Raw genomic sequence first — 22,938 nt, forward strand, 5'->3', positions numbered from 1 at the left:
ATGTCACGAAACATACCAAAGTTGGTAGCCCATAGATTCCCAATGGTTTATGGACAAAAGATTTTTTTTAAGTTTCACAAAAGTAAGCACTTGATAAGCATATATTCACTTTGGTGAGACCTCCACTGGACAGGGTCATCAAACTTTACCCCAGGGCATAACAAACTTGGTAGAGGACTTTTATATGTCACTACAATAGCAAATTTGGTAGCCCCTAGGCCCAATGGATATGGGCAAGAATTTTTTTAAGTTTTTACATAATAGGCCTAATATAATCATATGTCCAATGTTGTGACCCTTGGGGTAGGGTCAAACTTTACCCCAGCGGCATTATTTGAACAAACTTGGTATAGGACTATACGATGCCACTACATACCAAATTTGGTAGCCCTAGGCCCAATGGTTATGGAAGAGATTTGTAAAGTTTTCACAAAATAGACCCTATATACGCATATACTCAATTTTGTGACCCTGGGCAGTGTCAAATTTGACCACAGGGGCATAATTTGAACAAATTTGGTAGAGGACTATTAGATGTCTCTACATACCAAATTGATAGCCCTAGGCCCAATGGTTATCAACCAGGAGGTTTAGAAAGTTTTCACAAAATAGCCTTAAATAAGCAATTTTCAATTTTGTGACCCCCGGGGCAGGGTAAAATTTGACCCCAGGGGCATAATTTGAACAAATTTGGTAGAGGACTATCAGATGTCTCTACATAATAAATTGTATAGCCCTAGGCCCAATGGTTATGGACGAGAAGATTTTGAAAGTTTTCACAAAATAGGCCTTAAATAAGCAATTTTCAATTTTGTGACCCACGGGGCAGGGTCAAATATGACCCAGGGGCATAATTTGAACAAATTTGGCCAGTGGAGCTAAAAACTGATTCTTTGTTTAGCGTGCAAAGGGGATGGAGGAACATTTGTTGGTGCCTTTTTAAAAAGTTGCTTCATTGTGTGGAAAATTGAGTTTAAAAATGTATGCACAATGCCTGATATGTGGCAAATTCCAACAATGTCTGTGGTTTTTCATGTAAAAACAAGAGATGTGTTTGTCAGGGCCGCTTTGAAGCCGTATATTTGACCTTTAAGGATGACCTTGACCTTTCAGTACTCAAAATATGCAGCTCATGAGATACACATGTATGCCAAATATCAAGTTGCTATCTTCAATATTGCAAAAGTTATAGGAAATGTTTAAGTTTTCGGACAGACAGCACATATAAGTTGGTTTTACAAATTCACTGAGTGTAAACATTGGGCACTTATATAGCTCAAAGTGACCGGGAAACAAATTCTTGTGTTCTGATTTACATACATGTATTTACACTTGCAAAATTCAAAATTAAGAATGGTAATTGTTCTTTTATTGCCAACAACTGCATAAATCTTAACATTGTAAACTGGTGGTTTTGTCTTTATTACTACTTTTGTACATTCTTTTGTATTGCCCTCTTTATATTAACTTTCAACAGATCTATTATATCCAGTAATTGTAGATATCATATGTTTGTGGTGTAAATGTGTAGGGTTCTTGTTACTTGTCACACCATTTCCATTTCATAATGCCTTAACACTGATATAGGATATAAGTGATTTTTGATTATTGTATTTATGTAAACTTATTCTATATGCTGATGAAAGTGTCATCCTTTATTTTCACAAAGATCCTAGTATCATCAGTAGTGTTTTTTGTAAAGAACTTGCAAATTGTATTAAAGGGTTAGTGGATAACAAACTGTCTTTACACCTTGGAAAAACTGAATGTATAGTGTTTGGTTCCAAAAGGAAATCTAAACTTCATAATTTTAATGTAAAATGTAATGATCACACTATTGTTTCTCAATCATTTGTTGAACACCTTGGTTCAATATTCGACACTGATCTTTCTGCTACATCTATTGTTAATAATATAATTAAAAAAGGTGAACTCAAGAATAAGATTCTTCAGGGGCGTAGCTAGCACTTTTTGAGCTTTAGGCCCGAATATGTTACATAAAAACGGGGGTGTGTGTGCGGGGGTCCTCCCCCAGAAATTGTTTAAATCCAATAACGCCTGTGGGAGATTTAAAGCATATCTAGACAAATAATAAGGTAAGAAATATAAGACTTTGGCCTGTATTTCTTTGATATTTTACTTTTTTATCTCAATGTCAGAGAACTAAATTTTACTGTATTATCTTTATACCAGAGAACTAAATTTTAAAACAATATGGAACAGAGAAACATTTAAAATTGTAACACTCGCTTATTCACAAGTCAAACCATGGGAATTCTTTCCAATAATACTGTCTGCATGTCTATATAGAAAGAAGTAGAGTTGATAATTGGAAGATATGTCCTTTGAACAAGACCAGAATCCATTGCCTGAGGATCATGTCAATATGAAATGCAGATTTCTTACACCTCACCACCTTCAGGGTCAACATTTAATGCATTTTTGAAGTTGAAGCAATTTTAATTTTTCATGTTTCAAAAAAAATTGTAGGCCGGGCCTGCTGTGCCTAAAAGCAGCTACACCCCTGTTCTTGTACAGACAAAACCACTGTTCAAATATGGAATTAAGAAAATTGTTATGTAACTCATTGCTTCAATGCCATTTTGACTATGCTAGCTCTTCATAGTACAATGGTATTAGTAAACAGTTAAAAAATAGATTACAAGTTGTACAGAATAAAGTTGTTAAATTTATTCATGGATATGACTCTAGAACATCTTTGAAAGTTAAATATTTTAGTAATATTGGTTGTTTAAATGTTCAAAACAGAGTTAAGCAAATAACACTCATTCATGTTTATAAAATTGTTAACAAGAAATGTCCTTCTTACATGACCTTTTTGTATAATAATTTTAGTTTAGTGTCTGATATACATAGTGATAACATTAGACATAGTAAAGATAACTTTTATTTACCTCAATGTCCTCAGTGAATGGTTTTTACCAGCACTACTTTTAATTATAAACGATCAAAGACTGGAACTGTTTACCTGCTGATGTAAAAATTCTTATAAAAGAATAAATATGAATTTGAAAACAGAGTGAAAACTTCTCTCACAGACAATATGATTGAAATTGAAAGAAGATGCTGATTTTATTTGTTACTAGTAGTCTTATTGTTTAAATTATTGTTTTATGTCATTGGTTTGTTATATTATATATATAATATATATATATGGTTTGTTATAATATATATATATATATATATATTTACTGTTGTTCAAATAAGTCATCAATAAAGTTTTGATTAATTTGAATGTCTGGGACTGTACAAATATGATTGTTTGTGTGTAGCAATGAATGCAACTCAATGGCAGCTCGAAAAGCTCGATACATTGCTCTTATAGCATCTTAATACAAAAATTGCAAATTTGTAAAATTAATGATATTTTTTGACGTTTATTATGTGTGTTTTCGCATCAAAATAAAGGGGTTTACCATCACAATCGATACATCGCTCTTATAGCATCCTATAAAAAAGTTGCAAATTTGTAAAATTTGAAATTTCCATGTTTTGACGTTTATTCTATGCGTTTCGCATCTGAATGTAGTTTAGCATCAAAAAGAAGCAAAGTTCAAATTTCAGATTTGTAATTTTTCAATTTTTGATTAATTTGCATGTCTGGGACTGTACAAATATGATTGTTTTGTGTAGCAATGAATGCAACTCAATGACAGCTCGAAAAGCTCGATACATTGCTCTTATAGCATCGTAATACAAAAATTGCAAATTTGTAAAATTTGAAATTTCCATGTTTTTGACGTTTATTATGTGTGTTTCGCATCAGAATAAAGGGGTTTACCATCACAATGACTACACTGCTTTCCTAGACATATTACAAATTAAATTTGTTCATGTTTTAATGGCCGTTCATGATGGAAAATATCTTTTTACAATTGTTGCATGCAAATTTCGCACCAATTTAATGTTTTGTTTTTCATCTAAAGCATGTCTGGGACTGTACAAAATGATTGTTTTGTGTGTGAATGATGCAACTCAATGTTTCTCGAAAAGCTCGATACATTGCTCTTATAATCTTAATACAAAAGCTCAAATTTTAAAATTTGAATTTTCATGTTTGTGATTATTTTGATGTGGCGCATCAAAATAAAGGGGTTTCCATCACAATCGATACATCGCTCTTATAGCATCCTATAACAAAAGTGCAAATTTGTAAAATTTGTTTAATTTTAAAGGTTTTGTATTGTTTCGCATTGAAAAGTAGTTTAGCATCAAAAATAAGCAAATCTCAAATTTTAAAATTTGTAATTTTTCAAGTTTTGATTAATTTCATGTCTGGGACTGTACAAATATGGTTGCCATCAATGAATGTAGCAGAAAAAAATCGCAGCTCAAATTCAATCAAGCATCACTTATACAAAAATGCAAATTTACAATTTGAAATTTCCATGTTTTTGACTTTAATGCAATTGACATCAAAATAAAGTTACCATTTCAATATACATCGAACAGTTTTTCTATACCAAATACATGTTGTACCATTGTTAATGTTTGAAATAGACATATTGATTTATCTCAAAGTTTTCGCCTCAGCAAAGCATCAGCAATTTTGCAATTTGAATTTAATTTTTGATTGCATTCTTTTAAGTTTGAATAATTTGATGTTTTGTGTGTCAATGAATGCAACTAATTGTTTTTCTTAGCAATTTCTTAAAATTTCGAATACAAAATTGCAAATATGTAATTTTAAACAAAACATTGCAAATATTTATTATAATTTAAATATATTCGTGTTTTTATCAATATTATCGCTCTTATGCAAATTTAATGGGTTAACCCTAACAAAAGTTGCAAATTTGTAAAATTTCATTTTAGATGCGTTTGACATTTATTCCAGTTTTCATCAAAAGAAGCAAAGTTCAAATTTTACAAATTTGTAATTTTTCAATTTTGATTAATTTGCATGTCTGGGACTGTACAAATATGATTGTTTTGTGTGTAGCAATGAAATGCAACTCAATGGACAGCTCGAAAAGCTCGATACATTGCTCTTATAGCATCTTAATACAAAATTGCAAATTTGTAAAATTTGAAATTTCCATGTTTTTGACGTTTATTATGTGTGTTCGCATCAAAATAAAGGGGTTTCACCATCACAATCGATACATCGCTCTTATAGCATCCTATAACAAAAGTTGCAAATTTGTAAAATTTGAAATTTCCATGTTTTTGACGTTTATTGTATGCGTTTCGCATCTGAATGTAGTTTAGCATCAAAAAGAAGCAAAGTTCAAATTTTACAAATTTGTAATTTTTCAATTTTTGATTAATTTGCATGTCTGGGACTGTACAAATATGATTGTTTTGTGTGTAGCAATGAATGCAACTCAATGACAGCTCGAAAGCTCGATACATTGCTCTTATAGCATCGTAATACAAAAATTGCAAATTTGTAAAATTTGAAATTTCCATGTTTTTGACGTTTATTATGTGTGTTTTCGCATCATAAATAAAGGGGTTTACCATCACAATCGATACATCGCTCTTCTAGCATCCTAAACAAAAGTTGCAAATTTGTAAAGTTTGAAATTTCCATGTTTTGACGTTTATTCTATGCGTATCGCATCTGAATAAAGTTTAGCATCAAAAAGAAGCAAAGTTCAAATTTTACAAATTTGAATTTTTCAATTTTTGATTAATTTGCATGTCTGGGACTGTACAAATATGATTGTTTTGTGTGTAGCAATGAATGCAACTCAATGGCAGCTCGAAAAGCTCGATACATTGCTCTTATAGCATCTTAATACAAAAATTGCAAATTTGTAAAATTTGAAATTTCCATGTTTTTGACGTTTATTATGTGTGTTTTCGCATCAAAATAAAGGGGTATACCATCACAATCGATACATCGCCCTTATTGCATCCTATAACAAAAGTTGCAAATTTGTAAAATTTGAAATTTCCATGTTTTTGACGTTTATTCTATGCGTTTCGCATCTGAATGTAGTTTAGCATCAAAAAGAAGCAAAGTTCAAATTTTACAAATTTGTAATTTTTCAATTTTTGATTAATTTGCATGTCTGGGACTGTACAAATATGATTGTTTTGTGTGTAGCAATGAATGCAACTCAATGACAGCTCGAAAAGCTCGATACATTGCTCTTATAGCATCGTAATACAAAAATTGCAAATTTGTAAAATTTGAAATTTCCATGTTTTTGACGTTTATTATGTGTGTTTTCGCATCAGAATAAAGGGGTTTACCATCACAATCGATACATCGCTCTTCTAGCATCCTAAAACAAAAGTTGCAAATTTGTAAAGTTTGAAATTTCCATGTTTTGACGTTTATTCTATGCGTATCGCATCTGAATAAAGTTTAGCATCAAAAAGAAGCAAAGTTCAAATTTTACAAATTTGCAATTTTTCAATTTTTGATTAATTTGCATGTCTGGGACTGTACAAATATGATTGTTTTGTGTGTAGCAATGAATGCAACTCAATGGCAGCTCGAAAAGCTCGATACATTGCTCTTATAGCATCTTAATACAAAAATTGCAAATTTGTAAAATTTGAAATTTCCATGTTTTTGACGTTTATTATGTGTGTTTTCGCATCAAAATAAAGGGGTTCACCATCACAATCGATACATCGCTCTTATAGCATCCTATAACAAAAGTTGCAAATTTGTAAAATTTGAAATTTCCATGTTTTTGACGTTTATTGTATGCGTTTCGCATCTGAATGTAGTTTAGCATCAAAAAGAAGCAAAGTTCAAATTTTACAAATTTGTAATTTTTCAATTTTTGATTAATTTGCATGTCTGGGACTGTACAAATATGATTGTTTTGTGTGTAGCAATGAATGCAACTCAATGACAGCTCGAAAAGCTCGATACATTGCTCTTATAGCATCGTAATACAAAAATTGCAAATTTGTATAATTTGAAATTTCCATGTTTTTGACGTTTATTATGTGTGTTTTCGCATCAGAATAAAGGGGTTTACCATCACAATCGATACATCGCTCTTATAGCATCCTAAAACAAAAGTTGCAAATTTGTAAAGTTTGAAATTTCCATGTTTTGACGTTTATTCTATGCGTATCGCATCTGAATAAAGTTTAGCATCAAAAAGAAGCAAAGTTCAAATTTTACAAATTTGCAATTTTTCAATTTTTGATTAATTTGCATGTCTGGGACTGTACAAATATGATTGTTTTGTGTGTAGCAATGAATGCAACTCAATGGCAGCTCGAAAAGCTCGATACATTGCTCTTATAGCATCTTAATACAAAAATTGCAAATTTGTAAAATTTGAAATTTCCATGTTTTTGACGTTTATTATGTGTGTTTTCGCATCAAAATAAAGGGGTTTACCATCACAATCGATACATCGCTCTTATAGCATCCTATAACAAAAGTTGCAAATTTGTAAAATTTGAAATTTCCATGTTTTTGACGTTTATTCTATGCGTATCGCATCTGAATGTAGTTTAGCATCAAAAAGAAGCAAAGTTCAAATTTTACAAATTTGTAATTTTTCAATTTTTGATTAATTTGCATGTCTGGGACTGTACAAATATGATTGTTTTGTGTGTAGCAATGAATGCAACTCAATGACAGCTCGAAAAGCTCGATACATTGCTCTTATAGCATCGTAATACAAAAATTGCAAATTTGTAAAATTTGAAATTTCCATGTTTTTGACGTTTATTATGTGTGTTTTCGCATCAGAATAAAGGGGTTTACCATCACAATCGATACATCGCTCTTCTAGCATCCTAAAACAAAAGTTGCAAATTTGTAAAGTTTGAAATTTCCATGGTTTGACGTTTATTCTATGCGTATCGCATCTGAATAAAGTTTAGCATCAAAAAGAAGCAAAGTTCAAATTTTACAAATTTGCAATTTTTCAATTTTTGATTAATTTGCATGTCTGGGACTGTACAAATATGATTGTTTTGTGTGTAGCAATGAATGCAACTCAATGGCAGCTCGAAAAGCTCGATACATTGCTCTTATAGCATCTTAATACAAAAATTGCAAATTTGTAAAATTTGAAATTTCCATGTTTTTGACGTTTATTATGTGTGTTTTCGCATCAAAATAAAGGGGTTTACCATCACAATCGATACATCGCCCTTATTGCATCCTATAACAAAAGTTGCAAATTTGTAAAATTTGAAATTTCCATGTTTTTGACGTTTATTCTATGCGTTTCGCATCTGAATGTAGTTTAGCATCAAAAAGAAGCAAAGTTCAAATTTTACAAATTTGTAATTTTTCAATTTTTGATTGATTTGCATGTCTGGGACTGTACAAATATGATTGTTTTGTGTGTACCAATGAATGCAACTCAATGACAGCTCGAAAGGCTCGATACATTGCTCTTATAGCATCGTAATACAAAAATTGCAAATTTGTAAAATTTGAAATTTCCATGTTTTTGACGTTTATTATGTGTGTTTTCGCATCAGAATAAAGGGGTTTACCATCACAATCGATACATCGCTCTTCTAGCATCCTAAAACAAAAGTTGCAAATTTGTAAAGTTTGAAATTTCCATGTTTTGACGTTTATTCTATGCGTATCGCATCTGAATAAAGTTTAGCATCAAAAAGAAGCAAAGTTCAAATTTTACAAATTTGCAATTTTTCAATTTTTGATTAATTTGCATGTCTGGGACTGTACAAATATGATTGTTTTGTGTGTAGCAATGAATGCAACTCAATGGCAGCTCGAAAAGCTCGATACATTGCTCTTATAGCATCTTAATACAAAAATTGCAAATTTGTAAAATTTGAAATTTCCATGTTTTTAACGTTTATTATGTGTGTTTTCGCATCAAAATAAAGGGGTTCACCATCACAATCGATACATCGCTCTTATAGCATCCTATAACAAAAGTTGCAAATTTGTAAAATTTGAAATTTCCATGTTTTTGACGTTTATTGTATGCGTTTCGCATCTGAATGTAGTTTAGCATCAAAAAGAAGCAAAGTTCAAATTTTACAAATTTGTAATTTTTCAATTTTTGATTAATTTGCATGTCTGGGACTGTACAAATATGATTGTTCTGTGTGTAGCAATGAATGCAACTCAATGACAGCTCGAAAAGCTCGATACATTGCTCTTATAGCATCTTAATACAGAAATTGCAAATTTGTAAAATTTGAAATTTCCATGTTTTTGACGTTTATTATGTGTGTTTTCGCATCAAAATAAAGGGGTTCACCATCAATATCGATACATCGCTCTTATAGCATCCTATAACAAAAGTTGCAAATTTGTAAAATAACGGCCACCGGAAAAACTTTGCGAAACCGAAATTTCGCAAACTTAAGTACCCTTTTTCTTGAAGGTTTGCTTATTTGTGATAAAGTATAAGATAAAAGTCTAACTTGTGATTAATAATTGGTTATTTTTGCTTGTTAAATGCGTTTTCTTCACTATGAACTTTATTTGCAAAGTTGGGGTTCCCATGGGATTTTTGTATTTTCCCATGGGATTTTTCATTATCCCATGGGAATTTTGGTTTCTCCCATGGGATTTTTCTCCAGCTTTTTTTATGGGAGAAAAAATCCCATGGGATTTTCAAAAACATAAAACACGTTCGTTTGTGCTTAGTTATCGATTTTAAGCATTGTTAAAGCATTTGTGCTTATTTTCGTTCAATTTACTTTGATAGAAAAAAAATCCCATTTTTTTATGGGAAAAAAAAATCCCATGGGATTTTTTTCTGATTTTTAGAGATTTATTCATGTAACCTTCAGAAACACTACCTTTTAACAAATGATGAGCATTTCTCGCGATTTCAACGCGTTAAATCGTGTTTAAAAAATAAAAAAAATCCCATGGGATTTTTTTGTCCCATGGGATTTTTTTGTCCCATGGGATTTTTTTTCCCATGGGATTTTTTTTCCAATTGGATTTTTTTTAAGGTATAAGTTTCTAAAAGCTATATAATAATAATAATAATAATAATAATAATAATAATAATAATAATAATAATAATAATAATAATCGTGCTCAATATGATGAATTTGTACTTTTAAGCGACTAACATTTTTATTCGAGCCGATCGTCGAGTCCGAATGGTGAGTATAAGAGCAATTTACCAGTACAAATAAATCTCACTTGTTTAGAGAACGCTACCGTACTATAAAATAATCTTGATAATAAGTCATATCATTTTTCGACAGAAAATGATAACAGTATCCATATTGATGTCAGCAATGTCCCCTGCTATGATAAATATTGACAAAATGAAAAACCTTGACAATAATTCCGTGTCGAATACGCATTAGATTATAGCAATCAAATTCATATAAGCATTGATAAGATAATATGCGAAAATGGGTCTTATGTCAAATACGGCCAGCGTAGCTCCATTCCATAATGTCCGGTATTAAGTCACGTCAAGTTTCGTGGTCGAATTATAGCATAATAATCATTTTCACATTACGCGAATCATATGAGTTTCCCTACATATATTGTGTTAAAATTTATGTTACACTAATGTGCGATGATGAAAAGGGGATTTCGTTAATTCTACATTCGCCCGCCTAGTACCGAAATCCCCATATTTACGCCTTAAAGGGTCAATAGGTCATCGGTATGAATGGTTTTTGACTTCACATGAATGTTAAGGTGCAAAAAAATGATATTAATTTTAATTATTAAGCACTCTTGACAGCATTAAGTTGCCTCTCAGTGGGGATTTCGGTAATTCTACACTAGAACTTAAACGCGCGCCGGTACCGAAATCCTGCTGTACAAACCTTCAAGTGTCAACAAAATTATTATAGTGTTTTTTTTCATTAGCAACCAGTGACATGTATTATCTCCCATTCGGTTACTTCTTTTGGAAAATAATTAGCGGGGATTTCGGTACTGCTACATTCGTACGCCCAGAGCCGAAATCACCCATGTTTACGCCAATCCCCCATATTACACCTTAAAGGGTCTATATGTCATTATGTTTGGGTTTTGGCTTTGCATTAATGTTGATTTGTACACAATCATATTAGTGTTAATCATTTAAACACTCTTATCAGAATATTTTTTCCATATTAAATAGTTTATTAATGTGAAAAATGTGTAAACGAATGTAAAAAAAGGTAAAATGTACATTTAAAACATTGGTTACACAAAAGTATATGTAAATATAACATGACATAGTAATAATAAGTCTTCAGAAAGTATTTTCCAAACATATCTGATGAAACAAATGATATCGTACTACCTTATTTACAATATGCTATACACTTTTGCAATTTAGTTATTAATGTTTAATCAAAGCATAAATCAGCATATGTTGCCTCTTAGCGGGGATTTCGGTAATTCTTAACAAGCACATAAACCCGCGCCGGTACCGAAATCCCCGCTGTACAAACCTTCAAGTGTAAAAAAATACTGATTTAGGTTTAAATAAAGGGAACAATAGTATTTTTGGCCACCAAAAAGCACTTCCGCGTCAACAAAAAGATTGAAATTATGTCAGAAACCCAGCTTTTCATTGTATATATTGCAATACACCATCGGCCGCCGAGAGCGGAATACTGCGCTTGGCCGCTAAACAATGTAGATTGCATCAAATTAAATGTCAATTTTCGATTTTATTACAAAAATAAACACTGCCTTTTTATAAATATGTCAAGCACGTACACTTAACAAAAAAATCGATATATCTTTATGTAATGTAGAAAAGTAAAGCGCTTTATATATAACAATGTTTTATAATGTCTCTCTGGTTGAGAAAAAAAAACTAAACAAAACCATGTAGAACATATAATATGTTTTCATAATTAAAAAAAAATATTTAATGATGCACGTGATGTTTTATAATTGATATAAGTTCACGTGTCATTGAAACGAGTTAAGGGAGAGATGCGAATTAAATTACACATAATTAAAAACTGATACTATACTGTCAGCTTGATTTATAAATTGTGTTCCATCGCGCCAATATATTCATTGTTCCATGAAATTGTGTATAAAAGCAAAACGATTGAAATTATGTCAGAATTCCTGCTTTTCACATGAAATGATCTTTAACACTTTATTTATTCCAATCAGGAAAATAACAAATACAATAATAGGGGAAGTCTATACTGTGTATTAGAAACTTGTTGTGGTGATCCCTATCTTATCCGCTCAATACACATCCACCTGGCTACTGTACAGAAAAAATTAGATTTACTTCCAAAATAACTGATTTCATTAATTGCTAACTTGTTGTCTACATTTTAAATTAACAACGATAATGGATCAACATCACCGTTGCACAATTATTAAGTTCACAGTAATCTGTACTTTAAATAGAGCCTAATTAAAGACGGTGCTAATAAAGAACAAAGCGTGAATGTGGATATTAAGAAATTAGATCCTTTTTTGCATGACACTGGCAGTATATCATTTTATCTTATATAAATAAGCGACATTTAAGACATGGATAAAATTAAAATAAGACACATTTGCATCTTTCATTTCTTGAAAAAAAAATAAGCACGCAGTCACATATAAATAAGATACATTGAAGACACAGAAAAAAATAAATAAGACACATTTGCATCTTTCACTAAATTTTCTTAGAAAAACATGTGAAACTGAAGAAAAACATTTATTACTGACACATTATTTTCAAAGTCGACTGACAACTTAAGTTCAAAGAGGGATTTACAATTAAATAAGATCCATTTTCGCATGATGCTGGTTGTAGAGCAAGCAATACATTTCTTACTGACACATTATTCTAAAAGTCGACAGGCAACATTAATTCAAAGAGGGAACCACAATTAAATAAGATCAATTTTCGCATGATACTGGTTGTATAGCAAGTACATGTAGTCACATATTAATTACATCTTGCATTAGTTGCAATAATAAGTGCGCGTGCTTCTGAACGTTGCGTTAAGCGAGAGTGTTGTCATTTTGTTAGTTTTATATTTTGGTATTATGTATGATTATTGCTTGTTTTGAATTTGAAATAAACGCTTTCTGGCAAATAAGCATCGTCTTAATTTTAATACAAATAATGAACATTTGACATACAAAATGTCCAATAACATACCGGCAATAACATTATATATATGTTAATTTCTTTGCATGTTTATACCGAAATTATAGCCGACATCGGCAGTTAGGGAAATTTTGTGACACACTTTAACACATCAAACATGCATGATAGTTCTTTTTTCATATGATATTCCCCTGGTTGCTTACCGGTGTATTGGTGCAGTTGATAACCCCACCGGGACTACAGTAGGGTGCTAATACACACGTGTATCGTGTTCAATACAATCGTCTTAATTTTAATACAAATAATGAACATTTGACATACAAAATGTCCAATAACACATCGGCAATAACATTATATATATGTTAATTTCTTTGCATGTTTATACCGAAATTATAGCCGACATCGGCAGTTAGGGAAATTTCGTGACACACTTTAACAAATCAAACATGCATGATAGTTCTTTTTTCATATGATATTCCCCTGGTTGCTTACCGGTGTATTGGTGCAGTTGATAACCCCGCCGGGACTACAGTAGGGTGCTAATACACACGTGTATCGTGTTCAATACCCGATCCATGCTACAACGTGTAAGAACGGGAATTTCGGTAATTCTACCTTTTTAAGCTTGCGCACCTCTAATGGGCACAAATCCAAATATAATTTAATTAATTATTTTCCTAATCAGCATCATTTCACTAAACTACATGCAAATTTGTAGGTAGGCTTTCCATGCTTAAAAAAATAAACCGATTTTTTCAAAACCACCCTCACGCTCGGCTTTTGTCCAGTTTATTTTCACCCCTGGGGTATATAAAAGTTCCATAATTCATTCAAATTTCCAAATATGGGCATGCAGTTGGTGTGTACAGATGCAGTAAAGGTGTTTAAAGTTTAAACAAGATGAAATAAGTATTCTTTTACAGACATTTATTTTTTACAAATTTTAATCTATGGAATAGCGCCATGAAATGTAAGTGATTTCAGCCAAGTAAAAATTGGGTCGGTTAAAAACAAAGTGTCATAAAATTCAAAATAGTATCATTTAAGTTATATTTTAAACTAAGTTTTTATAGAAACACTATATACAGCAAAAATACAAAAAATAGACAAATTTACCGTTTACTATTTTAAATAAAAATAAAAATGCAACATGCATCATTCGTATTTTCAGCAGTAAATTAATCAATTTAGCCATAACGTTGTTTTAATTTTAAAATTGAAGGATGTGCATACAATTTTCAACATATTTAACAATAAACATAGCTTATGTGCTATATTAAATCAATGTACGTTAGAAAAGAAATAAAACGCGTCGCAAAAAGTATGCGATGTCGGCAGGAATCGAACCTGCGCGGGAAAATCCCAAAAGATTTCTATTTCATCGCCTTACCCACTCGGCCACGACAACTTCACATCTTTGTAACCTTAAATTAGATATATATAAGTAAACAGGTAAAAAGCTCGCTCGATCTTTGAAGAAATCGCGAAATCGTATTTTTCAGATGATAATTGGATCAAAGTCAATATTTATAGTGAAAATAATGTAATCTAAATGAATAAGTTAAACATATATCAAAATTCGAAGTTTGAAAAAAATAAAATGCATCTCTCGGAAATAAGCGATCATTGAAGATCAGCAATGGCTTATGTATGAAGTGAAAGGACAGTTGAAAGTTTCCATTTTGCACGTTAATGATTCTGATAATATAGTGACAAAGGCAGCAGTCATATGTAGTATTGTGTTTGACCGGAGAGTAGCGTGATCTGTGTCGGTGTTGGGCGCTCTGAGGGCGCAATCCGGCTACATAGGTACATAGGAACCTCTAGTGGCTATAGTCCATGGATCGGGTTCGGCAGACAGGGAACATGTAAATTTTTATATGTATGTTTTATATCTTAATTACCTAAACGTATATTTATCCTGGTTACTTATTTACTGAGGTTTGAGTTAGTCGCAATGATTGTAGATACGTTGTACTATATTTAGTAAGTATTTGGAGGACGAGTGGCACGGGCACGCGCTTTATTATCACTTATGCAAGGAACGCGTTTTGTTTATATACGTATTTTTGATATTCCGATAGGCTTAAGGGAGGTAACTTATTCAAGTAAAACGCGATATTTTTTGCGATGCCTTTTTATAACTCTTGTTTAATTAATTACATACGAATATACAGCTAAATTTAAGATGATTTTTACCAGAAAAAAATTTCGGAGAAAGATATATTGAGATTTTGATATTCCATAGAATGCGAGTCTCCATATATATTTTCTATTGCAGGGGAGGTAATTTAAAAAATTTAAAGTCTCCGAATTGGTCTTTGTTGTATCTATTTACGTTTATTTTCAAGCTAATGGCGATTAAAAAATTAATTATTATTAGTATGTGCTCACATGGATATTGGTACGGATATATCGTGTTTATATAAGTGTTACTACATCCATTTCATTTATCATTCAGGTCGGGCTACATAAATCTCGTGAAGAGGCCAGTAGGACCTGTATACAAACTCTCATACACACACTCTTCACTCATCGTGGCGCTCTCGAATGTCTGAGGCGATATATAAGACCGATGTCATATATAATACTGTATTCGCTGGTATTTTCGGTTGATATGTTTGATTGCTTAGGACGCAATGAATATAGTGTATTTATATTTAATCGAAGTGATCTCATTGTTGTTTCTGGCGGTATTCAATTTCTGGTAATAGTTTCGCGATTAAAGACGTCGGTTCTCGGTTAGGTGTGGAATGTTCTTATTTGTTAATGTGCCAAGTGCTTAAAGGCGGTTTATCGCACTTTATTAGTCGGCGTTTCAAGAGAATGGGTAATAAATGCAAATCAGTAGGTGCTTAGAAGACTTAAGTACGGCAAGAACCACAACTCACTCTGCTAGGAACGATTACCACTGCCTGTCTGCAGCAGACGACAAATGATTCTGCTCTAGCAGTGAATGTATATACCAGCTTGTAAACGCCATTGGCCAGTCTAGTGTTTATCATTAAAATATGCACATATTGGCTGCTTTCATGGAAAACGAGGCTTAATGCACGTCAAATAAGATTAGCCTGTGCACAATGATAAGCATATGCAATGCGAACAAGCTAATCAAGGACGACAACAGCGAACAACTTCAGTGCCTTCAGCGCTTTGATTTATAATATACATTATGTCCTATGTTATATGGCGTATAGCTACTTATATATGTGCGTATAAAATATGTTAACCGTCTTTATTTTTTAAATAAATGAAATCATACTGAAACTCTCCGAATTGAGGATTTACATGTTTTGATGAGCTGTCAAAGATTATTACAAACAACAATTATTATCTTTTTTAATGCAGACACTTTAAAAGACTGTGGGTGCGGACCCAGGATCCTGCGATAAATCAAACGGAAAGGTACTTTAGGTACTTAAGCTACGTTGAAGAAACTCGGACATTGTTGACGCCCTGTCTTCAATAAATACTGTTTTTGAGTGAGGTAAAACTTACAAATGTATTTGTTAGCCAATTGAAGTTTATCGTGGTATTTTGAAATTATTTTTAAAATAACTGGACTAAGCATTGGTTTCGGTAGAAAAGTACTGCAACAATTTCGCTAGATTTGAACACATTTTAACACTCCGCATTATGATATTTTGATTCAATTTTTCATATTTATACCAAGCGAGTTTTCATTTGACCGCCTTGCGGATACAGATCCATTAGCATGTGCTTGTGTATTATTATAACAATTAATGAGTTAATTTACTACTTACAGTATCGTTATTTTCATCAACATCATCGTTTTCATCGTTATCATCATCATCATCATCAACATAGTCATCATTATCATCATCATCATTATCATCATCATCATCATCATCATCATCATCATCATCATCATCATCATCATCATCATCATCATCATCATCATCATCATAATCATCATCATCATCATCATCATCATCATCATCATCATCATCATCATCATCATCATCATCATCATCATCATCATCATCATCATCACCATCATCATCATCAACATCATCATCATCATCATCATAATCATCATCGTCATCATCATCGTCATCATCATCGTCATCATCATCGTCATCATCATCATCATCATCATCATCATCATCGTCGTCGTCGTCGTCTTCGTCGTCGTCGCCCTCGTCATCGTCCTCGTCCTGCTCCTCCGCCTCCACCGCATCATCAGCAGCAGCATCGTCATCAGCAACAGCAGCAGCATTATCGTCACTATCACCAACAACATCGTTATGGTCGCCATCGTCGTGATCATCATCATCAGTGTCATCATCATCATCATCATCGTCATTGTTATCGTCGTTGTTCTCCTCCTCGTCGTCGTCATCGTCATCATCGTCGTCATCGTCATTCTCATCATGAACAATTTCAACAACCGTAAAACCTATCGCTCAGCTCATTTTTGCAGTGAATTCGGATGTTATATCAAATCTTTTTGATTAATAGAGTTTGCTGCTTAATGTATTAATAACTAAATAATAATGTTGATAATATTGAAAATAAATGGTTTCAATTTTATTTATCCGTTTAAGATGCAGTATTTGACCAAGTCAATTTGTCGCTAAAAGTATTCATTACACATTCAATCCAAAAAGCGTTACGAGTTGCTATTGAAACTATAATCGCATTCCGATAAAAATGGTGTCTGTATTAGGGCCTGTTTAATTTCTACGCTTCATTGCAATTCATAAAAATATTTTTAAGGGTACCGGTATATCTAGACACACTCTGTTATCCAAACAATCCTTGTGATCATAAACAAATAAACAATGAAATATAAATAAAATTAGATGATAAAAAATGGTATCTTCCTTTTTGCTGTTGCTAGTTATCAACAGAGTAGCAAAACTTTTAAATATAAATTATATTCAATTCATAGCACGCTTAAAGATTTGAAGTTTATCTAAATCTATAAGCACAAACATATTTATGTTTGTTAATACAAAGCTGTAGCAGTTTTCTGATTGCGCTTGAAAAGATGTGATTGTTGTTGTTGCATTAATAGTATCATTAGTTTGTATTTCCAGATTAGGTATTCCACCATACATTTTGTTTTTAATCAGATGTCTTATAATTGGCATTGCAATATTTCAATAACGAGTAATCAACACAATTGACTTTATGTATTTTTAATTGTTTATCCATATTATCATTAACACTTGAGGGAAAAATAAGCTGTGTCATTTTTTATTTTTTATTTTACTTATGGTTCAGACAACTCTGCTTTTACTATATGCCGTAATAATTATAAGTTTCCGTTCACTTAAAGATATTGTTTTTCGTGTTGGAAAATTTAAATACGAAAAATATTTAGAGACAAGTGTGTTATGTTTGTTTGTCAATTATTTAATATGAAGTAGAAATAATACATCAGTGTACATAATTTTATTGTGTTGTTCCCTTCGTTCTTTACTTTAAAAATACAACTTAACAGCTTTGCAATCAACTGAAATAATATATAAAAAGTAAAAACAATAAACGTTTGGCTTTCTTAATACGATATCATTTCAAACGCTGTTGGAAGGAACCATTGCTTATTAGAGGTTTACAAGGTAATTTACCCAAGTACGCAAATGTAATGGTCGATTGCCCTTAGGCATGATTCTGTTTTATTACTTTAATCCGGTTGTAAAAATGCATGACCGAAGGATAATCAGATAAGCAAAAACAGGGCCAAAATCTGATAAAATAGCGCTGTTTAGCTGACTGTACGAAAATCCGTATGTCCGAAAATTTAGAATCATGAAAACATAAATATTTTGGCTTAAAAAGGAAATGTAAGAAAATTTAGAATGTAAGAGAAAATACGGTGGTTTTATGGTGTTTAAATCGATTAGAAATAGCAAAACCTAAAGACATTATCTCAAGTGTGATTTTCAAATGATTTTATATGAATGTACACACACGGTAAAACTAGTCTATTAAAATGCAATACCTTCATTGGTTCTCATGTTTTTAATATTTTTAAACATAGGTATTTGTGAACACTTGTTGTTATATAATATTGAAATGTACACGCATACTGAACATAAAATCATTAGCATAACGGCTAAGTTGGTTTTTACTAAGATTGCAATAGTGTTTATTTTATTATTATGAATCTTATGAGGATAATTTTGAAAGTATGACACAGAGTATCTGAAGAAGATATATACATAATCACATATGTTGTTGTTGTTGTGGTTATTGTTTCAATATTTTTATGAGTATCATACATTCAATGACGAATAGCTATTAATTTGTCATACAAACACCATAATTATTATTGGATTGCGGAGATTAAACAAATCGATTCCCTTGTAACTGATATAACTGATACATTTTTTGAGCGACAATTTGAAACTAAATCTAGTATTATTTAAATTTGATTATTTTAATTGCAGACTCTTTTTTTATTAACCCCAATTAATGTGTACGCAACGTTTCTTTTATTTAAATCGCTGAGTACGAAGCATCAAGCTATTTTTTAATTAATTGACAGTGATCTTTAATGTATGTCATAATATAAATTGAAATGAATCTTAATTAAAGCTTGAGTGGTTGGTTTGTAATAAGTTTTGTAAATGTTGCTGTAGGATATGTATGCACAATAAATACTAACGCTCTGGCATATTGTGATGGTGATATGATTATATATTGCACAATAAATATGTTCTTGTGATAATATTGAGGCTATAATTAGTTTTTGAATTAAGCTAGCTAATTTCAAATAAGATACAAACACATCCCAATCCTAAAATTATCAGTAAGTTATAGTATTGTTTGCCTCTAGGCGCATAATTAATTGAAGGCCTAGTTTATCTGTTAATCCTCGCCCCATGTGGTGTCCCAGTGGGTACACTGATATTAATACACGATGTATTGGTCCACAATTAAATCTCTTATAAAAACATGTCTCTCAGGTGACTGAAAAATGGCTGTGTAGATACAACAAATACTACTACAACGGAGACTAAGATAACACATGTTACAATTAATTTGTCTTCCTTGCGTTCTTCTTATACGACAAACACTTCTAAAACAAAAAAGCAAAAAGCCGCTACTGCTACTGCTTCGGCTACTCTTACTGCTACTGCTACTGCTGCCGCTGCCGCTGCCACTGCCACTGCCGCTGCCACTGCCACTGCCACTGCCGCTGCCGCTGCCACTGCCACTGTCGCTGCCACTGCCGCTGCCAGTGCTGCTGCTGCTGCTGCTACTGCTAGTGCTACTGCTACTGCTACTGCCACTGCCACTGCTACTGCCACTGCCGCTGCCACTGCCGCTGCTGCTGCTGCTACTGATAGTGCTACTGCTACTGCTGCTGCTGCTTCTGCTGCTTCTGCTGCTGTTGCTACTGCTACTGTTACTGCTACTGATACGGCTACTGATACGGCTACTGCTACTGCTACTTCTACAGCTACTTCTACTGCTACTTCTACTGCTACTTCTACTGCTACTGCTAGTGCTACTGCTACTGCTACTGCTACTGATTCTGCTACTGCTACTGCTACTGCTACTGCTGCTGCTGCTGCTGCTGCTACTGCTGCTGCTGCTACTGCTGCTGCTGCTACTGCTACTAATGATAATAATTCTCCTTCTACTTCTCTTTCTACTATTGCTAGCGATGCTTCATAATTTATTTTTAAATGTATCATTTTGTTAAAACAGGAAAGAACTGTTATATATATTTTCTTAAAGGTGTAAAGAATCTAAACTTTTCTGCGATTAAAGTTTTATTTAACTGGATTAGTATAGGCCACATAACAGACGCTATTGTACTGATTTGTACTAAACAACATTTTGTCATAATCAACAGTTTTAACATGCCGCAGTTTCCTTGGAAGTTAACCTTTGATTGGAGTTATGTATAAAACATTAACAAGGTATTTGTTGACAGTTTGTCCTGTCACAATTATATATTAGTTGAGCCAAACGTGTGATAAAGATCCCTTTTGGGGTGGCGATAAATACTATTTATATTGTTCACCAGTGGGAGACTGAGAAAACATATGTTACAATTAATTTGTCTACTTTGCCTGCTTCTTCTTTATATATTTTTCTTGCTAATCGTTTAGTTTTAGTTAAGTAGGTATATCAATTTACATTTTTTGATAGATATTTATTTGGATAGTAATAGTATGTTTTATTTGACTTGACATCATTGAACCGGTTTATTCATTGATAAGATCGGGATCTCCACAGGTGTTTAATCTCGATTGTTAGGTGGGGAGAAGGGTCCGAATGATAATGTTGTCGTCGGCTTACGAATCACATTTCACAAGTTTTAGACAAATATGCATACGTTATAAACCTAATTTAAGTATTACATAGATAATAACTTATCTTTATTTTGATGAACTACGTTTAAGGTATTAAACTAGAATTATCTATGTGTTGTGTGCCGCATACATACCATCTTGCTTTTTTAAATTTGATCACAACGGTCCGAAGTCATAAACATTCATTATGCATGGTTGCTAAAGCACAGTGTATACTAACTAACCTATGTTTATTGTTGTTTGCTAGGGTTATTATTTTTTGTTTTTATTTTTTTATTTGGGGGGGGGGGCTGTTATAGAAGATTTCAACTAGTCCTTCAATTAACGAAAAAAATATTGGTATAGGAAATATAAAAGAGTAATAGACAGCTTCATTCATGCTGTTCTATTATGGTGTTTTAACGCATATAATTATGTATGGTTGATGAAGCACATTGTATGCTACCGATGTTTATTGTTGTTTGATGATGATGTTAAGTTGGTGTTGCTGTTGTTGTTAATGATGATGATGAGGAGGAGGAGGAAGAAGAAGAAGAAGAAGAAGAAGAAGAAGATGATGATGATGATGGTGGTGGTAGTAGTGACGACGACGACGATGATGATGATTTTGATAATGATAATGAGATTTGAATTAAATTAATGCGCAAAGATTTTTCTTTTTAGCGGCCAAGTGCAGATATCTGCGCTCGGCCGCTGTAAGGGTTATGTAATATTTGCAATCTACATAGGAGTCAATAGCAGATACCAAGCACCATATGCTTATAAGAAACAAAAGCAAAATATTGGCAATCGCTGAAATCTCGAATATGACTTAATCATTTTATTAAATGAAAACCGGTAACTATTTTAAACGGTTATTATATTGCAACAACTTAGCGTTGTTTATCCAAAAGACCATTGTTATAATAACAGGGACGTCAATAGGCCAAACTATTCAGGAAATATGATTTGAGTCGTCAAGGATAGATTTTGAGATCAATGTACGTCCGATGAGATTTAAAGGGAGTTGGAGGCGTAGGGACAGATTCGTTCGAGTACGCGATCATTTGAGAACAAATAATATTGAAGCTTTATCGGAATTCCGGAAATTTGCGATCGGTACCGATTTTTCCAGGTTCTTTTTTATTGATTCTGATAAGTTAGCGGCCGGCACGGACATGAATATTAACTGACGAAAACCTCTTCGCTACTTTCCGAAAATCTTCGACATGTTGCAAATATCCGTAATATTCCGCATTGTACTCACCAGAAATTGCAACTAGAAAGACTACAATAAATCAATTAGCTACGGCTCGGGCGGGGATTTACCTTTTATCCCTGTAAGGGACCTAATGCCCCAGACTACCGGCTATTTTTTCCGGAATTCGAACTTGATACACTTGATATCCCTGAATTAAATATTTATATCCGCAATTTTGATCTCGAGAGTGCTGACTGTTAGTATTGTATTTGTCTGGAATGACTGTCGATTATGTGTTTTTAAGATTAAAACAAGCTTACGAAGAACTTTGTGTTTGCTTTTTTGTACGCTTTCTTTTTAAAAATGTATTGTCCGCCACGGACGCAACAATTGACCAAATGTACCATATTGTGGTCTCTTTAAAGTGCTATGTTTTTACTGCCGTGATATCTTTAACAAACTACACATTAGTGATCGT

The 22,938-nt window shown here is 32.5% G+C and overlaps 1 protein-coding gene across 1 annotated transcript in view; it reads left to right on the plus strand.

Annotated features, from left to right (window-relative positions):
• The window catches only part of LOC127880113 (piwi-like protein 1), a 124,474-nt gene continuing 101,536 nt past the window's right edge, over positions 1 to 22,938 (plus strand). Inside the window, 1 exon segment of the mRNA XM_052427378.1 lies at positions 1 to 20. Coding sequence (XP_052283338.1) covers positions 1 to 20 — 20 coding nt within the window.

Source organism: Dreissena polymorpha, chromosome 1 (assembly GCF_020536995.1).
Source record: "Dreissena polymorpha isolate Duluth1 chromosome 1, UMN_Dpol_1.0, whole genome shotgun sequence".
NCBI lineage: Eukaryota > Metazoa > Mollusca > Bivalvia > Myida > Dreissenidae > Dreissena > Dreissena polymorpha.